Source organism: Neodiprion lecontei, chromosome 3 (assembly GCF_021901455.1).
Source record: "Neodiprion lecontei isolate iyNeoLeco1 chromosome 3, iyNeoLeco1.1, whole genome shotgun sequence".
In the NCBI taxonomy this organism is placed as follows: domain Eukaryota; kingdom Metazoa; phylum Arthropoda; class Insecta; order Hymenoptera; family Diprionidae; genus Neodiprion; species Neodiprion lecontei.
This window is the reverse complement of record NC_060262.1, coordinates 6,906,763-6,929,678: the sequence shown is the minus strand read 5'-3', so window position 1 is coordinate 6,929,678 and position 22,916 is coordinate 6,906,763. Positions and strand designations below refer to the sequence as shown.

General features: G+C 39.0%; 1 protein-coding gene across 1 annotated transcript in view; it reads left to right on the top strand.

The window, feature by feature from the left end:
* LOC107226394 (A disintegrin and metalloproteinase with thrombospondin motifs 12) overlaps positions 1 to 22,916 on the top strand; it is a 55,739-nt gene that overhangs the window by 13,844 nt on the left and 18,979 nt on the right. The window contains exon 3 of the mRNA XM_046734054.1: positions 13,131 to 13,465. Coding sequence (XP_046590010.1) covers positions 13,131 to 13,465 — 335 coding nt within the window. The remainder of the gene's footprint in view (positions 1 to 13,130; positions 13,466 to 22,916) is intronic.

The following is a 22,916-nucleotide window of genomic DNA, read 5'->3' as shown; positions in this document are numbered from 1 at the left end:
TCTGATTCAATTTCAACCGAAGTTTATATTGACACGCGGTAAAAGCATCGGTGGATAATCGATAAAGGCAGACGGAAAATAGAAGTAAATGATCAAAGGTGTTCGGGTAACGAACGAAGTGAAACGGCGATTTATCGCAGTTTACTTTCATTAACTGACTACTTAATAAAGTTGATGTGATTTTATCCAATAATCTTTTTCTGGTATGCATCCGGTTGAAACACTGTTGCATGGTTCCATTAAAAAATTCTTCAATATTTCCGTGGCTGCGCAGCCAACGAACGTAATCCGAAAACATTTACGGGATTCCACGTCGTAGTTTTAGTGATTCGACTAATTTTGAAATTCTATGGGGTAAGGATTGTGTGAAAAATTCAGTAAGCTTCAAAAAAGCAAAAAATATACGCTGTACATGCTCATATTTTCCAAACTCGACTCTTTTAAAGTACTTCCGAAGTTGGAAGATAGCGGTTCTCAGTTTTGATGTTCCGTTACTTTCATGCTGCTAACTTTAATCTCTCAATCGTTTTGGAAATCGAATAAGATGAACGTTATTGCGTTTAAAATGGAATCAGAAATACAAAGATACGTACTACTACATATTACTTTGAAAACTTTGCGTTTTTGTGCAATATTTAATGGCATAACTTGAGTTACGCAAAATATCAGACTAATTTCGATTCCTCAACGTCATTATTTGGTTTACAGTAAAACAAATACCTAACTTCGATTTGTCAGGGATTAAAAGGTGGAATGGCTGCAAAACAGAATAGTCACAATATCGAATTTTCAAAGACACGAAAATCGATTTCATCGAACTTCGAAGTGTATAAAGTCCACATATAATAGAATAGTAAAAAATTCAGTAAGGTAAAATGTAACATAAAGCCAAAAACTCGAAAGTTCACATTTTGGTTAACTTTTCACTGATGCATATTATGAAGATTTCACATTTTACCTTTTCTCAACCCTGTCCAATTATTTGCTAAAATTTCGAATTTCTGTTAGACTGATTTCCTAGTTTTTCGGAAATTCGATTCATGGGCCGTGGCATTAGACTTTTTGATCCCCGCCGATAAAAACCCACAAGCGAGACCTTCTATTTACTTGAATCACACATCGAGCAGTGTTCGTACATTCGGTGTTTTGCCTCACAGCCTCCAAGTGGTACCTCGTTTCCGGTGTAAAAAAAAATGTCCTTGTTTGTACCGCCGCGGTTGCATTCGAGTGCCGTTTCCATAATTACCCATCAGCCCACGCGACGCGGTTCATTACTTGGCGCCAGGCCTCGTGAAGTAAGAAATTCCGGGGCAGGGTTCAGGGTTCGGGACTTACACGCTGGCCCAGGGCCCGCGGGCCCAGCGGAGGAAACGACGGGCCCATTCATGCCGGCCGTTTGACGAGCATCGGTCCCAGTTGTGAATGGCTGCGCGAGGCGCGTAGGTGCCATGTAATAAATAATGCATACTCCTCGGAGTGCGTGGGCCCCTGTCAATGGACCCGTCGCATCTTCTTCGGGGGGCCCCGGGGCCCACTCGCGGGGTCCGAATAACGCGGCTGAATACATTAGCGATAAAGGCGACGCCTCGTATAATTCGCCTTGGGAAGAAGATAATAACAATAAAAAACAAACAAAAAAAAAAAAAAAAATTGGAGAAAAAAGAAATGAATAAATAAAAGAAACGGACGTAAAACAAAATAAATAAACGAGTTAACGAGTAAAAATCACCGCCTGGTTTAACAGCCGTTTCCTTTGAATATCGGAAGCTTTGATCAGAGACACGATCTTTCGTCAACTGCGTTCCACGGCACTCGTGAACGAGGAGAGAAGGAGAGAAGGAGAGAAAGAGAGAAAGAGAGGACGGAGAATTATTTGGTAGAGGCTTCTGGATTCGATAGAATTTCCAGGAACTATCAACTCGTGTGTTGCTCGTCGCGCTCTCGACATTAATTTAGAGGCAGGAGGAGGAGGAAAAAACGTGTGTCTACATAGAAGAAAAAAGAAAGAAGGAAGAGGAAGAGGAAGAGGAGGAGGAGGATCATTATAGTTGAAACTACATCGGTCACACGACGCGTAATCGCTTCGTTCCTATCGCTGAATCACACGCCTGTCTATGTGTCGCGATGCCTGGCTTCTCTCAAACGCGACACAACTTTTGGCCTCGAGTCATCCTTCGATTTCTTTCTAATCTTTGCAGAACAAGCTGATATCCATCAAAATATTGCCTCTGTTGGTCTTTCGATTTCTCCAGCCCAGCCGATTGACTACAAACACTATTATGAATTTAAATTTTTTTTTTTTAACTATTTCAAAAGAGATTCTTTTCCAGAGCAGAGCCGAGTGTTAAAATGTAGAAAAGAAACTATTCTCATTCAAAAAATTGTTAGCTTTATCGATTGTCTATCACCGATTATCAATTAGCACCAGTTCCAGAGTATAAAGTAAGTGTAATTCTGCTCTGTAATTGATATCGATCTTTGAAGATATTTCAACGATTTTGAATTATGGGCGGGACAAAAGTTCATCTCAACTAATTCAGAGTGCTCAGCTTTTTCCTAGCAATATTCGAGAAATTTGAAAAATCCAAAGGCCAAAAGAAACTTCAGGTATAAAACAAAACATCTATGATAACGATTGACGTATAATTGATGAAATTTAAGTTATATCTTCTGTCATAATCACCGATTCCATTTCTTCTCATCGTCATTGAATCTGCCCATTTTTCAAACCATCGTGTAAGTTTTGAATCTAACGCAAAGGTTCAGCAGGACCTGATTGAAAAAAAAGTTCGATTATGCAATAATTCGAATTCGTCTGAACTTTCTTGAAATCTTAATGTTTTCCACGTAAAACAGCTGTGGATGTGAATTTCCGCCAAGCTCGATTGACTTAAAAAAAAAAAAAAATAGATTTGCTAATACGTGCAAAATAGACGACATTGAAAATTCCAAAAATCAAATTAATCACGGTTCGATACACACTAACGTAATACAGTGAAAGATGAAAAAGAGCATCGCTTTTATATAATCGCGCAGCTTCATAGCCAGAAGCCAAGAAACATAAGAGCTGAGCTGCCAGAAGCGATTAAGACCAATCGTCGTTTCAATGCAGACCCAATTATTCTATGAGTAATTCGAAACGACTGCCGATAATTGTGGGGAAATATAATATATCCGCGTAACTCAGGCACGGATGATGCAGGAATTGATGACCTCACGGTGTATGTTGATCGATAGAATCGATTCACAAGTCGGTATCGGCTGTCAGCTTTCGATCGCTGTGTCTGAGCTGGGTACCTTGAAAAAACATTACGATACTCGCGGTCTGAACTCTCGGTTAAATTTCGGCTCAAGTCACGCCGATCGACGTGGATCCAACTGTCAAGGTGAGCTAGTTGTCACCGCGCTAACTTTTCTCTCTTATTTTATTTCTAACGGGGATGTATGTATGTGTAAATAATGCCTGCGGGTATTTATTTACAAACATGTTTCCATCCTGTCGGTGCTTCTAATCGAACCTCTCGAAACCTTGATTATATCCAGCTTGAAAATTGGTTCTGCGCTAATTATTCAAACACCCAGCTCGGCTTTTGTGACGAATGAACCCTCGCGGAAAAAAAAACCCAAATTTGGTGTAAATTCGTACCCCTGACTTTTTTCTTATGGGTAATTAGCATTATCTATGAGTCGGGGGTACGAATTTACACCCAAGTGGAGTTTTTTTTCCGTGAGGGAAAACCGTCGTCGTCAAAGTTCATCTCATATTTTATGGGACTTTACGAACTTTTTATCTACATTTTTTCAAATTGCCGTTTAACTTGGTCCAATTTCCGACAAAGGATCAAAGTTTTTAATCCGACGTGTGTGAGCTCGTAAGCTCGAAACATCCACTCTAGAATATTTTCGAAGGGGATCAGTCGTCCGTCGATCGTTATGAATTCCGGAGATCTTGAAGTTCCGAAATTCATATTTACTCTTTGAACATAAAGCGTGAATTTTTCTAAAACGTCAGAATTAATCGTACTGAAATAAAAAAAAGTTTCACCCGACCCGTTTCCATCTTTGTGCTTTCGAAAGCTTGTTTCGCAGTCTTCACACTGTCAGTCGGTGATTATTCGTGAAAACTTTGACCTCAACAGCGAAACATGTCAACGACCACTGACAAGATTCGGCGTATAAACGGTCAGTCGAAATCCGAGAGACGTGACCCTTGACCCGGACGATTATCGCGGTGTTTTCACGTTGGTGAAAAATCGTGGGACGCGGGAAGAAAGAGGACGAAGGAATGAAAGAAGACTGCAGGTTGTGGAATCGCGGACCGAGGGCTGCGTTGACGTTGACGATAATGTTGATGTCAGGGCGGCCGAGGCAGAGCATGAATGGGTGGATCTCTTGAAAAAGAAATTTTCGCGCGTGGGTTTGACCACTCATTACCTATCGACCCTCGCGTCCCACGTGGCTGGCCACAAGTCCTCACACAAGACCGGTGTCTTCGGCTCGTCCGCCCGCACACATAATATCGGTGAACGACGAGAGAGGGAGAAAGAGAGAGGCGAAAAAAGAGATAATGATAAAAGAGACGAAGTTGGAGTCGGAGAGGAGAGGAGGAGGCGCGAAAAAAGAAAGCCAGAAAGCCGGCTGAGCGAGAAATAATAGGAGATAGTCTCGAGGACGAATTTGAAGGACTAACCATCTGGAGTTGAGGCTGCATCTTTTCTTCTACCCGCGAATCGCAATTTAATCCTAATTATCCTCACGGAGCTTCTCTGGGAGTCTGTTGATTGGGGAATAAGTGAGATGTTTGGTTTGCCAAAAATTGATGCTTTTTATTCGATTTCTGATCGTCGTACATCGAGTATTGATTACAGTATTGGATTCGTAAGCTATGAAGATTGATTTTGAAAGTGCAGAATTCGAAGATATTGGAGTTATTGATAATAAAGTTTAGATATCGATGATTCGATTCAAATTGTTTCATAATTTGTAAAAATATAGTTGATGATTCATTGGATTCGACGGATACGATGGCTGTATTTTATTCAGAAGACTGTTTTCCACAAATTTACCGAAACACTTTTTATTGTCATGCTTGAGACGTTAAATATTCTATTTTACAAAATCTCACCGAAATTGATTCTGATCAAAAAATTGTGACGTCGATTCCACTACTGAAAACCGGTTACGGTGAACGTGAAAAATAGTCTTTTGTATAAAATAAGCCATTGTTAAGTGAAATGGATCGAACTTGCTGGATTTCAACGATTTCATTAGAAGAGCATCCATATCCGAGCTTTTGTTTATGAATCCAGTATTACCTGTTTCAAGCGACCTCCGCAGCTGACGAATATTACAATCCGGTGAATACTGAATGTGTGATTATCTCAACAACAAAATTAATAAACAATCTAGACTTTTGACCAACCTGAAAGATGGAATTAGTAGCGTTACTGTAACGATGCATGTTTAGGAAAAACCTGTAATTCGCACCTTTATGACTTTCCGAAATTTAGTAAATCGTTGTAAACAAAATACAGTGTGATTCTAAAAATCCAACTCCTTAAAAATGATTCTCAAATTGCTGAATAAAGATTTTTTACCCTGACGTATCGTTACGTTTACGTTACTAACTTCAGCCCCATAACCTTCTTGAAGCAGACAGATGGAAAATTCGTCTTCCGACTAAAAGTTGATGAAATTTATCGCTGACAGTCATTCCGAAGACGAATTGAAACGACTGTTGGAGCGTTTCCTAATTGTAACGTGGATTCTCCTTCCCTTGTCCTTTTCTCGTCTCCGATCATGGCGACGTTTCTTGAACAGATGAAGCGTGACCGTAACCGCATGCTGCGGACACTCAAGCCTACCAACCAACGAACAGGCTGACCAACTTTATACCTACCTACCTGCGTGGTGAGTTGCTCAGGGTACGCTTAACGGGCATTTGCCTCGCAATCAAACCAATCAATGATAAATGCCTGCCTAAGACCGCGTAAATCATTATATCTATACTTCAATTGACAATTCTCAAGTTGCCCTCTCTCGGCTCACGTTGAGATTTATATTTTCACACATGCTCACGATCGCGCTTAGTCGCCACAGGATCTCGAACACGATTTGTATCGTCGGTTTTCACTTTTTGCGCTACAACTCACTGCCGAGGATTCGAATCTTACCGATGATTCAGCCGATCCTCGATTTGCATCGCATCGAGCCAAAATACTTTACATGTAACGTATAAACTTCGAAGGAACTTTTGAGGATCGAACGAAGTTCATCTTCGAACTCTAGATTGCACTGATTTGCAATTATTCAGATTTATGCTTCATGGATTGCAGAAATTAGAGGAATAATACTACGCGGTAATTTTCCCGCGCCTCTCGTGCCTATGCGAGAAAAAAAAAAAAGGTGAAAAAAAAATAAAATTGCGATAATTATTTAGCAGTATAGTTTAATCGACTAATTGGTTGTCTTTTCCAAGAAATACAGATTGGCTTCAGATACGCACCGGCAGTTAACGTCACGAGACTAATTAATTCATCCTGGTTTACGAGAGCGTTCCAGCTTGTGGATTTTAAATAAAATTCAGCCAATTCGGACGTTCGAAAGAAACTTGGATGGAAAGACGAGGAAAATAAGATGGTATTTGAAATATTTGTTACTTTATTGGCACGTGCAATGAAACTTTGTTCCGCAATATCTTTGTTGCGTTGCGAATCAAAGTTCAATTCGAAAGGTGACGAAGCCAGTTGCCTGTCTGAACTACTTGAGTCTCAGTTTACCGGTAGAGGAATTAGATACGAGATACGTACGTACTACACGTGTGGAATTATACATATATCAGCCTGCTAATTACTCAACCGGCAAGGCATTTGAAAGTGCGGCAAATAAGGCGTGTCGCACGCAACTTCGCGGAAACAATCTCATAACCCTCGTGTCTGATGTCTTCATTTGTTTCACCCTGTAATTTAGCCGTTATGGTGAAACGACGCGCTTTGTCTAATTGATTGAAAATAACGAGAGACATGTGCTGCAATTCTTTGGTCAAGGTGTTTTATACGCACGATTCGGTACTTTTCGAATTAATTTCACACTCGGGAATCACGTATTGGATATTAATGGCATTTATCTACTCGTGAGCTGAGAGAATTTCCGTTAAATATCCCGGAAAGAAATCTTACAATTATATGCAACAGCTCGGATATGAATTTTAATTTCAAAGTGTTTTAAAATTGAGAACAATCCATCAGATTTGATGGATTTCATTTTACCTTGGCTCACTTTGTTCGGTCAACTATTTTCAACAACTTCACTCGGAAACGATTTTTTTATAATGTTTTGTTGTCCAATGTTCAATTTTTCGGGATGAAATGGACATCGATTTGGATCAACAAATAGCAGTATTCGTCTAAGCATTCGAAAAAAATTAATCGTTACGGCGAAATTGTAGAAAATAATTGGCTAAACGAAATAAGCCAAGGTAGAGTGGAATCGATCGAATCTGATGGATTTTTCTTAATTTTAAAACAATATGAAATGAAAAATTCATACGTAAGCTATTGATAATAATATCAAGATTTTTTCAGGCAGATTGAAAGGAAGATGAAATTTATTGATATCCAGTGTGCGATTATTAGTAAATTCATCTGAGAAATGCATTTGACACGGTATAAGCCTTTTGTTTTTCCTGTAAAGATATTACCAAGATTCCAGAGTCGTTACTTTTCAAACGATTTTAAATTTATGCCCCAAGTTTTTCAACAAAAAAATTCTCCCGAGTTACCGCAATTGGAATTGAAAAGCTCTCAGAGATTTTAATCAATCTTCTGGAAACGTTTAACACAGATTTACTTCCCTCAGTCACAGAATTACTTATTTTCTTACGCTTTTTAACCGGCGTTCTAAAATTTATTCGATAATTGTCACAGAATATTCTAAACCGTTGAAATTTATTTACATATAGGGAACTAAAAGCGGGACTGAAAGCTACTTTCTCATATATTTTTCAACTCAATGTTTCCACTAAGGGATTCCGCATTTGCAAGGGTCAGAAGTTGGGTCGCAAAAAGCACCGTTTCGAACCGGCTTATCCAATCGTGCTACAATTTTTACGAAATACTCTGAAAGAATGACGATTCTGCTTTTACAAGCCTGCCAATATTTTCTTGGGCAACGTTGGGCCGCTTTGACGAGACAACGAGCGGATTGATGTCCATTCAATGGAAGTTATTCTTTTCCTTCTTGTCCCTTTCCAGCTATACGTGGTCACCTTTAACTTTGACTTTTTCCAGGTAAGCTCATTGTCAGTCTCTTTGTGCGACTTGAAAAGTTGCCCAGGAAAATCGAGCGGCGTCAAAACAGACGCGAGTTTTCCAGAGAAACGAAATTTTCGCTTGTGCGATAACTTTTACACAAGCTGAAAACTAATGCTTGAGAAATCGAGTCGCATCTTCAAAAACAATCAAATCGATTCGCCGTAAAAATTTCTATTTCACGCTTTTGGCAAAATTTTAACGGCTGATCGGTATGAAAGTTTGAGAAATATAAAGGCTGCACCATTCGTGACTAATTGTAAGTAAAAAGTTGGAAATCGTTTTATTCTGTACAGTCAAAAGTGACGCGTATGGCGAAATCGTGCTGGTGAAGTTTTTTGTTCATCACGTTCATGATTCGTATAATTTTTAATGACATCAGGCCGTGGTACTTTTAGTCTTAACGATTTAATTCAATAACTTTATATGTTAATTCGGTTTCATTTTTCGTGAGGCAAGCGGCTAGAGTCAGACCATCAATGAGTCACTGAGTGAAACTGGTTTCTGTGGTAACTTCTGGTCTCGTCGATAACGGTTCGGTCACCATTTGAAGATTTTTAATCAGCCAGTCGTCTTCACCTTCCTTTTTCACCTTTTCACCTTATTATTTCTTTTTCTTCAACAGCTGAATCCGCGCCTTCTTGATGTACCTACCTACTCTTTAACTCTCGTCTTCGTCAATGTTTGAACAGCATTGACAGTGCAAATCATACGACGAACAGCGTTAATATTCCAATTCCCAAAGCTCCCTCGCGCTCTGTGGACATATCACACGTCTGAATTCATTTCGGGGTATTCGATTGAGAAGATTTCGCAACTTCTCTCCGTTATACCTATTCTAACGAAAGGATATCTTTTCATAGATAATTACGCCTAGCAGAGAACAATCTTTCGGTAAACACTAGAACCAAAATAATTATTCCAACTCAATGACACAGACTTGATATTCTTTATTATATGTAAAAATCCTGATCACGTTTCCTGAATCATTGAGAAGAATTTGCCTTCAAGCTTATTGTACGAACACTAATGACCTCAACGTTAATGTCGCGTGATATTCTCCATGGTAACTTTTTCCGATCCAACAAAAATCACTTTTCGAAACTTATCGTCCGATCATGTATCTCATGGTTTAATTCTTGGTAATTGATGATTTCCACACCAGAATGACTGAGCATGTTGAGGTGTTTGTTATTTAATTGGGTCTTTCTTATTAGCGTCTATTTCTTTTTTTTTTTTTTTTTTTACAAGTCTTCTGTAACGAATCTGTGCGCCTGAATAAACAGTCTGTCCAGACCAGGAGCGATCAGCCGATGGCAATTTTTTCCTGACCGAATTTCGACAACACGAGAGCCGATCGGATCTTCAAAGAGCTCTTAGAGTCCAGGCCGGTATCAAATTGATGGTCGAACGTCGATCCACACGACAGGAGAAGGAGATACGATCGATTGTTGCCCGCTTGCTGTCGGTTGTTAATGCTCGTCTGTACACCGTATACCTATATACCCATGTATATGCTATATATATTTGTGTACAACGGTCCGCTGATAGAAACGTTAGTCTTGAACGATACCCAACTGTGGGAATCAGAAGTCCACGCCGTCAAAATGAGCATTCAGCCACTCCGTCAAGTGGGTACCTACAGACCAGCCGCCATAAGCGATGCGACGATAATCACCTCAATCTGTACTTCCGTCGAGGTGAAGTGTTTTCGTCATAAACTATACGAGCGATAGGAGGGAAACATGAGATCATTTCTCACACCGCGATGCAACCATTTCCAAACATATACATATATATATATATATACTTGCGAGAGAAAACGCGGTAACTTTGCACGCTGAGTGACCGACTGCGCATGCGCAAAATAAACGAAATCTGTTGGGCCACTAGGCAGGGCAGCCAACTCACTTGGAACCGGGCATAATTGTTACGACGACTCGAAACGGTCATCAGTCATCGATCAGTCCGCCAGAAAATCTCACCAAGCTTTCCCAAATCGCTACATTAACTATTTGAGATCTGCTTGACCGAAAAAAGTTTACATCACCTACATAACCTCCGTATGCTGCGATTGACAAATGAAACTTGAGGTGGCTAACGTGCAAAAAGAAATTCTAGAAGGTTCGCGCATGCGCGGTAAGTCAAGTTTCATCCTTTTCTATCGGAATGTGTTCTGGAAAGACTTTTCGTACCAAAAAAGTGAAAAAATTAAAACCGTTTCCGAGTGGCGATATCTTTTCCAAAGCAGTTTGACTTACTTATAGATGTCTGCTGAGGGATTTTTTACTTCCCATTCTTCTATCGCAACCGCATGCAATCTATCCCCTTGGAACCTATAGAGTATGGACCTTTCATTTTCGCGCGGATTGTGTGTAAATGCGGTAATAAATAAGTAGTGATATACGTTCGGTGGGTATAAAAAGCGGCGTGCCGTTAAAGCCGCTCGAGTCTGCGGACCGAACAATAGAAATGATCCTATAATCCGGTATTTATGATTGCGATGAAAACGATTGGCAAGGATAAGTATAACCCGGTTTCCGAGGTCTCCTCGCTTATACCGGCCGACATCTCGTGAACGTCACGAAAGTGATTCTTGAACGAGAATTCCTTACGATCTCCGCGAGAATGTCAACGTTTCTAAAGCTATGGCAAATCCAAGTCACGTATGAGACGAGTGAATAAATGTGTACTTTTCGCTATTCGTGACAAAGATGTCAACAGGTTACACATATGCTTTTCAAAAGATGCGAACGAGATAGAGAGTTTCGGATTATTCTGATTCACACTCGTTGCTGAAGTTTCGTTCATTTCAAAAACGGTAAATTTCACAATTGTATGAATGAATTGATCAAATTCTTCTGCAGCACGATTTACAACAAAGAACGATTAAATCAAGCTTCCAAAAGTGATATGTTGGAATTCATTTAGTCGGATTTTATCAAAAGTATCTCTTCTCAAAACAATGAAAAATCAAAAACATCATGTTCAAACGGATAAACTTCGGTCATTAAGACATTTTTAGATTAAATAACCTTCCGATTTCTTTTTTTGATTTCCGAACCAGAAATAAAGGACAAACGTAAAACTATGTTGGAACAAAACTTGATCCATTTAAACGATATTCTCTGAATTTTCAGAGAACTTTTAATAATAAGTTATTCCAGTTGTTTTGATGTATAAAATTACGGTGGTAAGGTTATATTTCACGTATAACGCATTTCAAAATCCATCAATCACAAATGAAGTGCGAATAAATCACTAAGTGGAGCAGGACAGTTTTAGGCAAGGTTCCCCGCAAAGTTTTGACTTTCCGAAAGTGGAAGATGGTAGAAAATTGATGTTCGGGTGACGGTTCATCAATTGGGAAGATCGAGGAAAAATTGAGTCAATTTTGGAATCGGTGTCAATTTGGCACGACGGTATCAATTCGACGTCAGACAATGAGCAACGACGTGTTGCCTTTTAATACGACACGGGCGTCTCTCGTGCCTCTGCCTGCCCGGCTGGTTATCGCGAATAATTCATCACCGAACGAGTCAACCGTACAGAGCAATGTTGACAAATCACCTGAAAGTGTCCGCTTACCTAATTCATCACAGTCAACGTGATAGGCCTAATAAAGCGGTCGATTGATAAAACAGCCTCAACTGACGCTCAGTAAGAGCGATTGCAATACTTTCACACCCGAGATTATACTGCCAAGGCTTGAACATCGTTATTAGAGTGACGATCGATCCCGGGTTTTTTCCAAAAAACAAACTAAACACCGGAAACATTCCTCTAGTGCCATTTTGATGGTGAAATCAACGGTACCGAAAAATTCCTCCGCAGTCTGTGATCCAAAATTTTGTAATATGTTAAGACTCGAGTTTCTGAACCACTATGTTCCGAAAAATCGAAGTTTTCAAGGCTTCAATCTTCATTGAAGAAGTCTAAATGATCAACGTACTGTAACGAACTAATAAATTAATGATCTGTAGTATGAATCGTTAAGAGAAATTTAAAAATCTGAGCAGTTATTTGAAATCCAAAGAAATAACATTGACCATATCCTCCGGAACTGAGGAATTAAAATTCAGAAATTATGGTTCGTAAGGAGTTTTTCCAAGAATTTGTATTTTTCGGTTTGTAGACACATGGACATAATTGCTATGCATCGTAAGTTTACTAAACATACGTTTTCACATTCCAAGTAAACAGTGGAACTTGCCGAAGGAATATATTTTATTTGACGTTTGAGTTATTCCGAGCAATATTTTTAGTATCCCACTACAATGCACAGCAAAAATCACCTTTATCTTACTTTTGTAAGTCGAAAATTTTTTTGAATAGGTTTTCACGGGATCAAAATGCCTGTTGCACATAAAATGGTACATCACGTCATGATTCTTAGATATTCGACTTGAAAAAGTACAAGAGCCGATAATTTTCACTATATCCATATCTCAAGAATGAAATGTCGGTCAGAACTCAACACAATCTTACAACAAAGTTTATGATTTTAACGTAAAAAGTCAATTCGTTGTATCTTTCGTTACATGTATGTTACATCTAAAAAGTCTAGCCACTCGTCGTTTTCCTAGAAGCCATTAAATTTGCGGTACCAAATTGGGCAAAAAACGAGACAATCATTCTATTACCAAGGCATAATTTCTTCGAGATCATCCAAAGTCAAAACCGTTGAACCTGAACGAGACTCAAAGTCAGCTTTAAAGTGCGATCGAAGTCGAGCCGTCAATCCATCCCTTAGTGATCGAATGGGTTTAAAAATCAAGTGGTAAATTGATGCGGTATAAAAGGTGGGCGTTTTAATTCCAGGCATTTATACCCATGGCGAAGCCATTGACGACTTCGAAGTCGCGACGCCGTACAAAGTGACCCCAAGTGGTGAACTCCTGTCTCACAACGTGACGCACCATCACGACGAGGATGGAGCTAAAGTTCACTACCGGATGATGGTTGCCGGGTCGGAGTATCACCTCGACCTGAAACCTTCCCGCGGATTCATCTCCCCTGGGCTGACTGTCGAGCGCCGGAAGAGGGACGTCCACGTTAGACGGCCCCCGAGAAATCATGGAAGCAAGTGTCACTATCGTGGCGTCATTCGAGGACACGAGAATTCTCACGTAGCAATTTCCGCCTGCGACGGACTGGTAAGTCTGGCCTTTTACTTTCCGCGCCGCGAGGCGTTGTTCTCTTTATTGTTTTTCATGGTCTTTTTGCCGGAATATTAACTCCGGTACACAGCTGCACTCCTCTTGCGGTTTCTCATTCCTGAAATTCGTGTCTTCCTCCCAAAAAACTGGACGAACCGTTGTAACACGTGACGGAAATTTACTCACCGAAGGTCATGTAGGATGAGTCTGTGGTGAACCACAAAAATATCGTAAGGAATGGGCTGCAAATTTCCGGAGATCCCCGAGTCGTCGTACTTTTATATACTTAGTTTCGAGAACGAGATTTGCGGTTAAAGATTCTTCGAATATAAAAATCTGTATCCGTACGTGAAAACCTACCGTCTTATTGGAAGCTGTGAATCAGGTCTGTTACGCAATTATACAAGTACAATGCACGTTAAACTCGTTGCGTCAACGCGTTGATAATTGAATGTTAAATACTGTTCACATTGTGCAATGCGTCGCGTTTGTAGAAAGCAATATAGTGACATGTCTAGTGTCCGAAAATTTGAATTAAAATTGAATGAAATGGACTGAGCTGGTATCATCGTATCGATATGTGCATTTGGTTTCACTATGTCTGTACCGAGTAGAGTACTAAACTAAAGTACATAGAAAAGTAGGATAAAATAACTTTCGAGGACGATTGCATTGTTGATCGAAATTTCGACGATCAGAGACACCTTTTACAATAACGCGAAGCAATGCCTCAAAGTATGAGCTCACGATAAATTGCGCTCTGCGATGAGCAGATTTCCTGGACCCGACACTATAAGATGACTCCGTGAATTTGGTTCCTCTTTGCAAAGATCTTCACCCCTATGTAGAATAGTTGGATCCAGTAAGTCAAAGTCCTTAAAATCACTTCGCTGACGCGTTGTCGATGTGTCTTTCCATTATACATGCAGAATGTGCCAGGAATAAAGTAACAACCACTCATTGTGATGGCGTGGCTTTCGGCATCGAATCATCGCAACCCAACCAAGAACGGCACATCACCTAGATTAATTGGCTCGGTGAACAATCGGACTGCTTAGCTTCCAAGGCTGGCACTACGACTTTGTCCTTGAAGCGAATCGCCCTACCCGCTAATTACAGTGTATGATATAAATTGAGTTCGTTGATCTCACGGTTGGATTTTTTTCCTAGGCCTGTAGTTAGCTGGGCGCATAATTGTGCAATAGACCATTTCAGATTAGAAAAGTATTTAGTTTCTGCTTCAAAATGGTCTGAGAGATTGTTTTTGCCAAAGTGAAATTCCCGCCAAGGTATTGGATTTTTGGATCAAGTCTAATAGATACCTCATTCCAAGCGCATTTTTCCCTTTGAAGAGTAACGTGCAAAAAATATACTGATTTCCGTTTCTTCGTACAGTTTTCTGGAATAATTGTGTGATTACGGTTTATTAGTTGGACAGACTTAATCTCAATACGAGTAATAACATCAAGTATTAGTAAAACATAGTAACAGTTGTATTAACGTATTTGTCTTTGTGGACTTTATAAGGTATATTAGGCTTCGATGCTTCACTTTGAATAGAAAATACACAAACAACCCAAATTTTACAAATACTGGATTTTTGGTTGCTCCGACTTAACAAAAACTGTCATCATTTTTGAAGATACTTGAATAATCTACACTTACTATATCAATGTCACACTCTACTGACAATGATTTTGGAAAATTACGCAAGGAAACTAAAGAATAAAGTATGTTTATCGACATATGTTATTTGAATACGAGAAAGTCAGATGTCTGAGGCACTTCTTAGAATTGAGCAAAAAGTGATCATACACTTAACCCTTTCAGTTTTACATTTTTCAACTCAATATTCCAGCCCGAATTTCATTACCCGTGGGTTTTTGGCTTCGTTGATCACAAATCTATAAATGTCGGAATTTGATAATTTCCATATCCAAAATGGCGGATCCGATATGGTGAATATAAAGTCGAAAAAAACTATCAAAATTCGATGATTCCGACTAAAACTTGTTACTCCATATTTTCATAATCATACTAAGTAGCGAAGACCATTTGAAGTTGTAAATAAACTGTGATAAGGTTAGGCAATTTTTGAAGTGGGACGCTAGGCATCCCACTGTGACCGAAAGGGTTAAGAACAATTTTTTTGTTTAACCGCAAAAACTAACGTTCAGACCTTGTCCCAGCAAAAAAGAAACTGTATCACCTTAATTTCGCGATTCGGGCGGTGAACGAGGATTCATTTTGCATGGACTGGGTCAGTGCGATCACGTCAGGACCTCACGCGGCGCCTTGTCTTATCGTACCTTGATCAAGGATGCGTCTGTTTAACGAGTCTATTAATTCTCAGAATGATTGCTACGCCGATAACCGACGTCGGTGGTCAGCAATCCAAGCGGCGAGTAGCAAGATGATGCGTCTTTTGCCCGGCGAACGCGATTTCTGCCCGATGCTTCTTCTTCGAGCGGTCGCATGAACGCCGGATAAAATCGCTCCTCGGAATACGCGTTCACTCAACGCGAGGCATCTCTGATTCGTCGATTTGATAAACGTAATTACATAGAACTCGAACCAGTTCACAAATCATATCGTCCTCGGCTAAAAGCATCTGGGTACGTAAATTCTTATACCGGCTATTAAAATCAAACCGACTGGCTCGTTGTCATTTTCTTGGAAGTATAGAACTCGAGCTCTTCGTCATTAAATTTTTTTCCTCACATGCGATTGTTTTTGTGTTAGAAGATTGCTGATGTGGCTGTTTTGTTGCGACATTCGACACGTTGGTTCGAATTTATGGGTTTTTCAGAGTATGTGTAAGGAAATGTAATTCTGCAATGAATGAATAATGTTGACTTGCCTAAAACGCGATAGTTTTTATCATTTTTATGGTCACGATCAAATTTTTAACGGCTTATCTTTACATTGAACGAAAGTTGAAGACGATATTCTTTCAGCCGAGGCGATAATATTCATTAACCATTCTTGCGGGTGCGAGATTTATTACGATAAAGAAACCTCGCTCTTTGAAAATTTACCAGTCTGATTTGCAATGAAATGTTAACGAGGCATTACGTTACATGCGATGAATAACTGACGCACAACCATTGAGACGCGCTTCTATCTTTTCCGGTTTACAAGAGTATGATTCTAGGTTTGAAATCTTGATGGGTCTTATTTTCAGCCTGACAGTTATTGTCAATTCGTGTTAAGGTTTGATGTATCCAGAAATGGGTTTGACAATTTATGAGTAGACTTTTAATTTTTCTTTCGATGGGACAACCTTTTGATTTGATTCGAAGAAATTCGTTTTCATCACATTCAATCCAACAATTAAATCACAGTATCAAATGCATAAGATAAAATTGTATTTAAGAAAATCGAGACACACCGGTAGTTTTTTATTTTCACACTTTTCCACGCCAACAAGTCGTTTCGAAAGTGTTTTCGATGTTTTCAGAAAATCGTGTATAGAGCGGTTCACAATGAAATGTCATATCTTGACGTATGACAGAATGAATTGTCGCTATGAATAAAAAAATTTTCGCTATAGTATCCGACATGTTTCGGAATTTTCTCGAAGCTATGAAGCTTCCAAATGTTAAAATTCAACAAGTATTTCGATTCTTTTATTTGACTCAGTTTAACTTCCACGACAAATTTCAATTCATTCAAAGTAGTTGATGGTTTTAGGGTCTATTAAATTACGATTATCTTGCACCTCGAAGTGTCTTTATCGAAAATTCACTCACCGAGAGAACCAACGCGTCATTAACCAAAACACTTTTACAGTATTATATTGTGCGAGCTGAATTATAAATACAAAAGTGCAAAATATCAAAGATCGATTGACCGAAAGAGACGAAATAAATTGCGTATCACTCGAGGCACGGCGAATGAAGATACAACTATTGCGTTCCAAGTGGGCTCGATGGTGATACATAAATTAAATGAGTCAAGGCTGACGAAGTGACGGGCAAAAATGGCTACCTGTAAACGGTGTCGAGTATTGGAAACAGGAATTATTCCTGTACTCGATTCGAAAAGGGATAAAAATCAGCGGAAAAATATCCTCGGCGTATCAAATTCCCGGCATTATTACGGATCGTGGTTAGCGGGGAGTATTTTCCGTTTCACTGCATCAATATTTCATCTCATCAACGTCAATTCCTTCCCGAGAATTGAATCCTAGAGTCCAACTACGCTCAAAAATGCTAGCTTTTCGGCCACACTGGCGAATAGTTGTCAAATATTATAACGAATTTGCACCGAGAGAAATTTTTACTTCCGCTTACTGCTCAGTCCTTAAATATTTTCATTTTTTACCACAATCGAAAAATATAGTACTAGGTACAAAATGAAAATTAGTTTTCTACCTGTTACCAGAAAGTCTAGTATCTGTTAGTATTCTTTCTCATTACGATCGTTGTTACTAGATTTTCTTGCAACTGTTGCGAAAATTTAACGCTTGTGCAGCAATAAATTGATGTTAAAGCCTTATTCAACTAAAAAAGTACAGTAAACCGAACAGACTGCTTTTGCGTTGCAACAACCAAAAAAAGGATCGACAATAGCGCAAAATGGTTACGCGTACCTCGTTTTTCGTAATTCCAACAATATTCAAACAGTTTTATTTACCGATACCTGTTTTACTGAATATTTCATAAAAACGGTGTCCAAACGAATCTCGACCACTCATAGTGTTCAGAATTTCTTAATCTCGTACTTCTATGCTTGATTAAAATATGCATTACCTGTTCGAACATGAAGTTTTCTAACTTTTTGTAATTTCGAAAAACTAATACGGATGCATCAAAATTGAACTTTGTGGTGAAAAAGAGTCTGCAATTTTCCCTTGACGCGCATGCGAACATTTTTCATGTCAATTCGCATATTTGACGCACACAATCTTGAAACCATGATACACTGTCGGTTTGAGAAAATCGCTCTAAGGTCCCTGCGATGGCAAGTGGAGGAACAGGTTTTCACCGCGGCAAGTCGAGAGTCGAGACGGATAGGAATATGTGCGCGTATATGTGAATAGATATAGTATACAGTTAGCATATAATTACGGATAATTATTAATCAGCACAGGCCACACGCCGGTCCAATTAACGTAGGCAGAAACGTCACTCGTAAGATCTGCAACTTTAAGCGTTGCGTATATTATATGCGAATACTGGCGCGCATGCAGCGCGAGTTAATCAATTAGACGCGTTATGGGGGAAAAGTTGTAATAATGTGCGTATTAACAAGAAAAATGGATCGGCACGTGAGGATTCCGTGAATCAGGGGCTTTATATTCGCATATTTTGTTACATTTGCGTTGCATTTTTCACGAATTCCACCTCGTGGTCCGTGACGTCGATGACGATTTCGTGAAGTGCACGTTCGGAAAGAGGATAATTATGATACATCTCGCGAAATAGCGAAGGTTAACGTGTTTATAAATTTTGGGTTTCAGAGGGCGAAATGAGCCGCGTCTCGTCAATTTGTCATGTGATTCAAACGAACCGAACTGTTATGGCTTACTCGTGATCGTGTCAGACTTTTTTTTTTTGAATAAATTTACGAGATGGTGATAGAGAATGGAACAACGAAATTAGCCATATATGAGTCACGTTGAAACGTTTCTTCTTCGTAGAGTTAAATTCGCCACCTACGCTCTTAGAAATGAGGCATTATATGAATTTAAAATCTTTCGCGTGTCAGATAATTCTTGTGTTGAAATGGCTCCTTAGTTCATATTACAGTTACGTATTATATGATTATTTAGAACGTGTCAAAAAATTTCTACAAATAATTTTAATGTGTATATATTTTGTTATTTTCTTGATAACCCACAAATTATAATTTATTGCAAGTACTGTTAAGTTTTTACCTACACATTCGATCTGTCGTAATAATATAGTTAAAAAAAAAAATTGAAACGTGGAACTGAGAGTATTATTCGTACCTCAATCGTGTTCTGGGAAATTATAAAAAGATGTGAATGTTGACCGAATATTTTACATCCGTCTGAAAAAGGCACAGGTGATTAAAAAAATGCATGATATAAAACAATTCTGCAAATTTGAACAAAATTGAGAAAATTACGTAAATGTCTATCATAGTGTCGGCAGGTGAATTGGAATAAAAAAATTAGTTTGGAATTTTTGTTAGGAAAAAATGAGACAAAATGATCATGCTGCCAAGCTGCACGTTCTCAAGTTAACGATCGTTGGAAGATAAACGTAAAAAATAAACAAAAATAATTTGTATCGGTCGACTGTTGCAAAGTGATAATTTTTCGAAATGCAAATTGTCTAATTGTTACCCATTCGCTCGTAAATATCACTCGCAGTCCGTGTTTCCCGTCTAATCGTTACCGATAAAATTAATTTATAGACTGGCAGGACATGCACGAACGATTGTGACGTGATTAGCGAGCGGTTCTAGTCTGTCGATAACGGCGCGGTATTCAAACGCCGGATTTTAGCGCAAAAAGAGGGAGTCGCGATTAAAATCCACCGTCCTGTAGCTTGAGAGTGGCGAGTTAGTAGCATGGAATAATGCACCGCCCACATGGGAAGTACCGGCGACGAAAATTCTAATTCTCGTATAAATCACTTGCTCAGCAGGAAACACTTATCGTCATCCGTATCGTGACTTGTAAGTATTTCGGTCCAGAGGCCAAAATCTTTTTATCGATCCTCTGTGAAATGTATGCCTGAAAGGAGCTTCATCTAATTGTAAGTCATACTTTCATACATCGAGAAAAACGATCCTTAGCTTCAAGTTTTCGATTCACCAAAATCTTTCGAAAAAAAAATTTATCAAATCACGCCTTGATTGAGATGAAAGAAGAGTACAAGATTCCCTTTACCAGTCTTTAGAGAAATGTAATTTACAAAACATCGTTGGTTTATGAAGTGTCATTCGAATCGGACTAAAAACTATTTGTATTAGTTAATTAGTCTTTCTTTTATTCGTAACTTCGAGTTTCCGTTTAAACACGTTTTACCTCAAGTTGTCGACGAATATATCTTTTTTCCCTCTTGGTGTTTACGTTTGTTTCAATACCTTCTTACGGTTAAACGGTACATTGATTTTCCGGTTTGGAGTAGAAGCACTGACAAATAACGGTAAAAAAGATACAAAAACATCGATAAGTCATTATGAACAAGCTATTATATTACAGTTTCATTTTTCGTTAATACATTTCTTTTTGTTACGTTGCCAATCGAAATTTTTGTAACAGCAAAGGCGGGATAATAGATATAGTATATCAATAAAGAGAAGGGTGAAAAGGTGAGTTGAAAAAAACAATAAAAGAAAACGTTCTGACCAATTATGTATAGATTGGAATGTACATTTTTCATACAATAAACTTTATTTTGTTGGAAAACTTGATAACTTTTTATTCGAATCGAAAAATGACAGCGGCACATTTCGACCTTTCATTTCTCAAAAAAAACAAAACCGAAAGCAAACAAACGATCAAGGGTGGTGAAATTCATTGAACTCCAGGTGGTATTTAAAGATCAAAATTCCTGTGTCCTTGAAAAATACGTCTTCATAATGCGTTGGTAAAATTTGTCACGTAGATAGGGCGTAATACAGTTTACGTGAGACAACGGTGCGGAGATATAATAATAGCAATAGCAACAATAATAAGGGGATGAGAACCCGGCGTAAATAGCGTAACGTTATCCTGAATCAGGTTGAATTAATTGAACGAGGTAGTGTGCGAAACACAATCGTGGTACACGAGGAGGTAAATCGCTTTCTGGAATCTTCTTCCGCGTTTACGATAGATATCTTGGGTTCCCCCGGGAGCTGGCTGGGTATCGCGTACAGATACGCAACACTGCAGGAGAGAGTCGAGCTGTTCGCCAGATAGTGCGCCACCTCTCGCCTCGGTGAGTTATCGCCTAGTAAAGCTTATTAGTTCACCCTGACACAAGCGTAATACAGTGACGTTAGGCAGAGTGCAGACTCCTGTTCGCTCAATGAAACGCATTCCTCAAATATAACAGATGTTCGCGAAGTTACAAAACTTACCGACCGAGCAACGCGAGAAGTGTTACCAATCGTGGTCACTGTACAGTTTTAACCGGTTCACGTTTGTCACGACAACTGAATAACGTAATTCTGGAAATTTTCCGGTAAATCTCTCGTACAGATTCTATGACAGATTTGCAAAGTTAAAAAACTTACCGACTGAGCATCGAAAGAAATTTCAAATTTTACTCGCCGTATAGTATTTACCGGTTTCCAGTTTTTTACCACAGTCAAAAAATGCAGTTCTGAACTCGTTCAGGAACAGTACCAGAAAATCTAGTACAGGTTGTATGACAGGTTCGGAAAGTTGCAAAACTTACCGACCGACCATCGAGGGGGATTCCCAGTTGTGGTCACCGTACAGTCTTTACCGGTTTTCATTTTTACCGCAACCGAAAAATACAGTTCTGAAAAGGTTCAGCAGCAGTTCCAGAAAATCGAGTGCATACTCGTTATCACTTTTCTTCATTACAGTCACTTAGTGGTATCCAGTTATTAACTCCGGCTGCCTACTGTGGAATATGTTCACAATCTTGCGACGATGTTCCATTCCGAACTTTTGATTGCTCATAGAATATTTTACTTTACGGAGATACGAAAGTGAAGCGAACTCAGCCGAATACACTGCATGACAATCATTAATAATACAGGGAAGAAGTTTTGTCTTGATTTGCAGATTTTTTTCCATATTTCTTCCGCACTTCACGTTTTGAATAGAAAACCTGAAAATGATGAGGAACATTAATATGGACCATGAAATAAAATATCCAATTAAAACTTGTAACGACGCTCGACAAAACTTCCTGACTGCAGTTTTCGTGCAATGCATTAATGAGTGTCTCCAATTTCTAAACCTCAACATACCGTAATTATTCTGAAACGATTGTTGAGTGAAAGTTCAAAATAGCCTCAACAGTAACCAAAGTAAAAATTGAGATCCCGCGGGCATGCTTGTTTTCGAATTTGTTTAAAAAAGAATTTCCTCCGTCTGAAACACATTGTACCCAATTCGAATAAAATAACATGCACTTATCACAATCCATCGGTTGTTTGTGAAACGTTAAAATGGAGAAGAAAACGAAAAACATTTGACAGCGAGGACACTGTGTCGTAAAACGTTTGTATCCGGTGTATATCCCAGAGTCGAAATTAATAAGCCGAAACAAAACAAAGTAAAATGAAACAACAAAATATGAGAAAAGAAGAAAAAATCTCCGCATTGGGGGTTGATATTATTATTATTATTATTTTTTTTTATACACAGGCGCATGAAAATGTATTGTTATAATGTATCACGGATAAAAAGAAAAACAAAAGGAGATAATTCTTGGGAAGATGATCTGCTGCACGCAGATTTTATTTACGATCACCCTGGAGGGGTAGTCGTGACCTATTTTTCCATGGC